General features: G+C 42.2%; 1 protein-coding gene across 1 annotated transcript in view; it reads left to right on the top strand.

Moving 5' to 3' along the window:
- The window catches only part of LOC125047479 (homeobox protein abdominal-A homolog), a 177,550-nt gene that overhangs the window by 136,654 nt on the left and 33,396 nt on the right, over nt 1–7,500 (top strand). Inside the window, exon 3 of the mRNA XM_047645695.1 lies at nt 255–403. Within this exon, the coding sequence (XP_047501651.1) occupies nt 255–403 (149 nt within the window). The remainder of the gene's footprint in view (nt 1–254; nt 404–7,500) is intronic.

Below are 7,500 nucleotides of genomic sequence, written 5' to 3'. Positions count from 1 at the left end.
GTGTGTGTGTGAGTGTGTGTGAGTGTGTGTGTGTGTATGTATGTATATTGTATATGACCACATCAAGCACCCTCTTAGGCCCCACAAACACCACATCACAATTTCCACCCACAGTACAGCCTCCCGCCCTCCCCCGCCCCCGAGCGAGGCGCCCCCCTCCCTCCCCCCTTCGCCCTTCCGTGCTGCCACCGCCGACTGGCCCCACCCCCCTTTCCCCCCCAGGACGCCCCACTGATACCCTTGCTATCTTGCAGGTCCAAACGGCTGTCCACGACGACGCGGGCGACAGACCTACACACGCTTCCAGACGTTGGAGCTCGAGAAGGAATTCCACTTCAATCACTACCTTACCCGCCGACGAAGGATAGAGATCGCCCACGCCCTTTGCTTGACCGAGAGACAGGTGAACTAATTACACGAATCAGCTTCCCGGGGGAGTGACACACCCGCGCCCCCAGGAGCTGGTCTCGCTCTCCCTTTTTTTTTTTTTTTTTTAATCTTAGATGATTATTGTTTCTTTCTCTTTGATGGGGGAGCGGAGGGTGGGGGGAGGGATGGGGTGTGGGGGGGGTCTCAGTCTGTTTCACTGTTGTTGCTTCTGCCGGGGGGGGGGGGGGGGGGGCGTTGACCCTCGCGGATTGGATTTACCTCGTTTTTCCTTTCAGGTTGCTCTTAGAATAGTTTATATATATATATATATATATATATATGTAACGCAGTGGGAATTCTATTATAATTCAATTGTTGATGGCAATTAATTTAATGACAGTTTTATAGTACTATGTGTGTGATTTTATGTACGGAAGATAGTATCAACACGGAAGAGTGTTTTGCCATTCATATGTATATATATATATATATATATATATACATATACATATACACGCATACTTATATATACTTATGTATACTTATATGCAAACGTATTTATATATTTATACAACATATGGGATACACAAAGTGTGCAGACGCAGTATCTTTTAGTCGACACGCTGTATAAGTATGACAGCGCTGTAAGTTCACGCCCGCGCCCAACACGCCATATTAACAGATGTACTCAGGCATGACCCGAATCCCATTACACACTCGGGAATTCGGGTCAAGTCGGTGTTCGTCGGGTGTGCGAGGGCGGAGGCGAGGGCGGAGGCGAGGGCGGAGGTGGTCTCCCCCCTCCCCCTTCCCCCCTTGCCCAGCGAGGGTCATTGGTCAGCGCGAGACGGAGTATTGGCCTCTGACACGCATTGCCTTCGGTCGGCGTCTGGCGGTCGAGCGTCTGGCGGCCGGTCTGGCGTCTGTCGGTCGGGCATCTGTCGGTCGGGCGTCTGTCGGTCGGTCGAACGTCTGCTGATTAGTCGGGCTCTGTCAGTTGGTCGGTTTGGTGTCCTTTGCTTACGTGGGCGTCTGTCAGTTGGTCTGTCGATGGGTCGGGAGCCTGTGGGTCGGGTATCTGAAAGAGTAAAAGAAGGAAGGAGCTCTTGGAATAAATACGACACCAGTCTGTGACTCATCGGCGGTGTAGAAGATTCCACGTGAGGCAACTTTTGGTGTCTCTTGCGTGACCCGGGTTTAAGGCGCTTCTGTATATTTGTCGGTCGGAAGAGAAGGCAGGGGGACAGGGAGGGAGAAGGAAGGGGGTAATAGGGAAGGAGGGAATAGAAGGAGGTAGTGGGGTGGGGAGGGAAGGAAGGGCCAGAGTTAGTGGGGGAGGGAAGGGTGTGGGAATGTCCGGTTTCAACTGACTTGTTTTATAGCTCCGATGACCTCTCTTTACTCTCTCCCTCTCTCTCTTCATTTCTCATCTCCTGTCTGCATTTGCATATTTCTCTTCTCTCTTCTCCACGCCTTTCTCTCTCTCTGCCTCTCTCTCTCTCTCTCTCTCTCTCTCTCTCTCTCTCTCTCTCTCTCTCTCTCTCTCTCTCTCTCTCTCTCTCTCTCTCTCTCTCTCACTCTCTCACTCTCTCATTCTCTCTCTTTATCTCTCTCTCTCTCTCTCTCTCTCTCTCTCTCTCTCTCTCTCTCTCTCTCTCTCTCTCTCTCTCTCTCACTCTCTCTCTCTCTCTCTCTCTCTCTCTCTCTCTCTCTCTCTCTCTCTCTCTCTCTCTCTCTCTCTCTCTCTCCCTCCCTCCCTCCCTCCCTCCTCTCTCTACCCCTCCATCCTGTACAAATGTTAACAGAGTACAAAAACCACCACAGAGTACAGAATTCTGAAAATTGTTCTCTAGACAGAAGTGAAAACGTGATTGATGAAACCCGAGTAACCACCAATCACCACAATTATATAGCGTTATTTATAGAAGTGTGATCCGGGAGCTGGGGTTCAATATTCATGGTTGAGTCGTACTACGTAGTGGAAGGAAGGGTTCTTGAGAGCTGTGTAGACGATAGGGACTTTTTCTACGGTTGTATTTCGTTATTACTGTTCTTGTTGTTATGGTTATTATTGTTACTATTGTTATAATAAGAGAGAGAGAGAGAGAGGAGAGAGAGAGAGAGAGAGAGAGAGAGAGAGAGAGAGAGAGAGAGAGAGAGAGAGAGAGAGAGAGAGAGAGAGAGAGAGAGAGAGAGAGAGAGAGAGAGAGTAAGAAAGGTTCAACCACCTGTTAAAGTTAGCAAGCAAGATTACTTATTTATCAGTTCTCATCCGCTCATTGCTTAAGAATAATCTCAATCCAAGAGCACATCAAATATCCAGATTAAGATCCACAGCAGCAACGTCTCGAATAAATGACTCTGACTAAGGCATTTGCTTCTTTTTTTCTTTCTCGCAACGCTAACGAAAATATTCGTAGTATGTCATTTCAGATATACTATAGAGGTTTACACAATCGATAGAACGCAAAGTTTCAATTTAATGTACATCAGAAACAGCTGTATTTGCTGACGTTGTTTATGGCTGTGAATTCAATTTGCGAATATCCAAGTCACCCATGTGCATACGTGTCTGTACGTGAGTGAACGTTTGTGTGTGTGTCTGCAAGCAATCCATACATACGCGCTAATGTGTGTGCATACGTGGCCCTGTGTGTGTGTTTGCCCAAGTGCGTCCATGTACGCGTCTGCATGCCTGGGAGCCTCCTACACCAATGATTATGCCGTAAAGAATTATCCGACGTTCCCCGAAGCCACGGAACACAACATTTAATGAGAAGCGCCGAGTCATCTTATCCTGTTCTTGAAGCCGGGAGATGAGCTGACGAAAGAAGTTAGGTCTGACGTCGAAGTGAACGCGGGTTTTATGTGTATCGCTTGTGTTTGTGTGTGTTTCGAGGTGATGGTGGTGGTGGTGGTGGTGGGAGGGGGGGGGGGGGGGAGGTGGTTCAATAGCGCGAGTAGAATGTGGTGAATTTGTCTTTCTATCTGTCTGTTTGTTTGTGTCTGTCTGTCTGTTTCTCTCTCTCTCTCTCTCTCTCTCTCTCTCTCTCTCTCTCTCTCTCTCTCTCACTCTTTCTCTCTCTCTCTCTCTTCCTCTCCCTCTCCCTCTCCCTATCCCTCCCCCTATCCCTCTCCTACTCCTTCTCCCTCTCCCCCTCCCTCTCCCTCTTTCTCTCTCTGTCTCTCCCCCTTTTTCCCTCTCTCTCTATCCGTTTTTCTAAAATCCCCTTCTGTTATCCTGTATCACTGTGTAATACAACAACGAATACAATGAAAGGCTGTAAAACCAAATCTCGATAATACATTTTCTGCCCTGACACTTGCAGACTATTATAGTCCACCCGTCGAACTGCCGTATTTCATAATTTCACAACACTCGACATTTCCCTCGCATATTCTACCACCTGCATAATCACGTTGAACCACTTGTATGTGGACAGTTTCCCACTTGTTAGGAATTTCACCAGATCTATAAATCTCCTCCCACTGGTTTGATAGATATGTTACTTGTGATGTAAAAAAGAGGGACTGTCGATTTCGATTATGAGCCTCACAACATAAACTTTATTACGATTAAGTTTTACCGAAAAAGCGACCTAAAGGAAAGGTTGATAATTTTCCATTTTTTCCATCGTTGATTCTGAAATTCTCGAAGTAAAATAGAATTAAAGAACCATTTATTACTGAAAGGCTTACGCATTTGTATCATTAATCTGACCGCATTGTGGACTTCTCCAGTGGCTATTTATAGTAACACCGCTCAACTAGAACACCATGTGATGAGTAAAAGTTGATTAAACAAGACACACAACTAGCATAATGGCGGCTCTCTGTCTAATGAAGTATGTTGTCATGTTCGTTTATAAGGGTTATGAGGAGTTCAAGAGAATGACATCTCGTAAACATATGTTGCATGGCGTTGCTTCGACCGCATCCTGTTGCATTTAGCTGTGATAACCATTTTATGATGATCATTTATTAATTGTAAAAAAAAAGAGAGAAAAGAAAGGTGGAAAAAAAAATCAATATTCAATTGGTTTATTCTATTTATTTATGAGTATATTCGTCTCTCCTTCTGTAGTTCTAACAACTGACCTTTATCGAATTATCTATTTATCTATCAATTTATAATTAATTTATTTCTTATTCATCATTTATTCATCTCTTATCTATAATTTCCTCAACTTATCTCTCTATTCCTTTCTTTATCCATTTTTAACAAGCATCAATTTACTTTCCCAAACCAGTAGCTCGGGAGTCCTACGCAACAGCACACACCATCGGGCCATAAAATCTGCATAGCCTGAAAATAGGTCACTTTAAACTATGAAGAGTTGAGGAGCTGTTTATGGAGTAGAAAGCTGGGCTATCAATTAGAAAGCTGTTTTGTGGCCACTCCACTGACTCCGGGAAAATGCTTGATTTAAACGGTACATTTGTGGAATTCATTTATGGCGTGGCTGTGAAAACATTTCTTTGGCAAATTGCAATTATGGGAATGACCACAGTATTGATTTGAAATTATCATAATTACTTTTAAAATGATTATGACTACGTTGGTATTACACTAATTGCAAAAATCATCGTATTTGCAAACATTTATGAGGATGATGATATTAAGAATACTGTTTCCACATATACTGTGCGTAAATATATGTATACATACATACATACATATGCATACATACATACATACATACATACATACATACATACATACATACATACATACATACATACATACATACATACATACATACATACATACATATATATGTGTATGTGTGTGTGTGTGTATGTATTTATGCATGTGTGTATATATGCATACAAAGTTAGATAGCTACAAAATACGGATTTAGATCATTAGACAGATAGATAAAGATACTGACATATAAAGGAGTAAAAAAAAAAAAAAAAAAAATATTAGGCGTTGTGAGGGAACCCAAAACTGCCATGAAACTCTCCGTGTGTTAACAGTTAAGCGGTCGGCAAGTTCACGCAGGTCATAAAGTCAATTGCTGAAGCACCTGAGTCAACTTTGCTGTTTGTCTGGGTTATTTATTTACTTTTGTGTCAGTTTGTGGGCTTTCATATGTAATACATACGTAGAAACATTCAAATACACATATACATATATATGCACTTATACCTGCATACATACATATATGTAAGTATGCATACTTGCATACATGCATACATATATACATACATATATAAATATATATATACATATATATATATATATATATGTATATATATATATTGCTTATATATATGTACACACACACACACACACACACACACACACACACACACACACACACACACACACGCACGCACACACACACACACACACACACACACACACACACACACACACACACACATATATATATATATATATATAAACGCACACACACAATATATATACATATATATACACACACATATATAGAGTACTCGAAGTCCAATCGCCCAGCCCGCACCCCTGGAAGGCCATCCAGCCATCCAGCCAGCAAGCAAGCAAGCAAGCAAGCAAGCAATCAGCCACGTAACCAACCACTGCCTGGCGTCTCGGGGCCCAACGGAGGCAGAACTAGTTCCTCCGAGGCTGTTTTGCTTGCATTTCCTTTTTCGTGCTTTATGATTTAATTAATATGAGATTAACTCTGTAATAACGAGAAAATATCGTAATACCTTGAGGCGGAATTTATGATATCCTTATTAATTTTCGTTTTAATTATCAATTAATTAGATTGGTATTGCAGATTCCATAGGTGGGACTTTGATCATATTTTTCCGCGTAATTTGATCGTAAACAAGCAGGTTTTTGTCAATATTTAACCTTAAATTGGTATTATATCAGTAAGAAGATAGAACATTATGGTATTAATCTCTCCGGTATTTTGAAAATATTCATAGGATTATGTCATATTTATTAATGTCTTATCAAATGGAAGGTGCATCTCTGTCCAGGTTATTTATTGTAATTGAACACTAAATCTCATTATATCACGAGCAGAGATGCATTAAAAACATCCAGATATATATCTTACTGTTCTTTTTAATGTCTAAGTCTTCATAATGATCGGATATTATGTCGTAAATATTGTGTAATAAACGCACACTCGCATATACACAAATACAATGCGTACATGTAAAAATACACACCTAAGGACGCACGCATACACACTCAAGCCTACGCGCGAATTATTAAATCATACGTAATTCATACGCCATTAATAATTCACTAAAACGTCCAAACAAATCGCGTAAATTTCACAAAGTTTCCCCAACCATTGTTTCCAGCGTATTGGAGAATAAGACGCGGCTGCATCTCTCCTTCCTTCCCCTCCTCCCCCTCCCTCCCCTATCTCCTCTTCCTCCCCACCCCCTTCCACCTCCCTCCTTTCCTTCCTTAAACCCTCCCTCCCACCCTCCTCTCCCTCCCCAACCCCTCCACCTTAACCCCGCCTCCCCCAACCCCCTACCGAGTGTTAAGAGGCATATTCGCGAGAGAAAAAAGTGTCCGACGGGCAATAACTTGAATCGTTATAGATCATAAAAAATTGTTGGGGCGTGATTCATGCTGGCCCATATTGCCCCATAAAGCGACAGAACCTCCCGGGATGAGGCCAGGGCGTTTCGGGGGAGGGTTGGGGGCGGGGGGCGTGTGTGGGCGTATGTGTGGGTGTGCGAGGGAAAGAGAAAGTTAGATATGGAGATGGATAGGGAGAAATAGAGAAAGAGAGAGAGGGAAGGAGTGCATGAGGGAGAGGGAGAGAGGTAAAAGGAGAAGAAAGAGAAATTGTGATTATTGTATATATGTGTGTATGTAATTATGTGTATATACATATATATGTATATATATGTATAAGTATATGTATATGTATATGTACATATATATATATATATATATATATATATATATATATATATATATATGCAGTACTATACTATACATATAAAACAATCAAAGGTATCCGTAAATAAATAGGGAAGAAGGGAAATAAAAATACGCCCCATTTGATTGATAAGCAATAATGATAATAAAAAAACAAAACTACATATATATAAATAAAAAAGCACATGTGGTCGGCTCTGCACGTGGACGCCGCTTATACACAG

Source organism: Penaeus chinensis, chromosome 41 (assembly GCF_019202785.1).
Source record: "Penaeus chinensis breed Huanghai No. 1 chromosome 41, ASM1920278v2, whole genome shotgun sequence".
Lineage (NCBI taxonomy): Eukaryota > Metazoa > Arthropoda > Malacostraca > Decapoda > Penaeidae > Penaeus > Penaeus chinensis.
The sequence above is the reverse complement of the archived record's forward strand: the minus strand, read 5'-3'. Positions and strand labels throughout refer to the sequence as shown.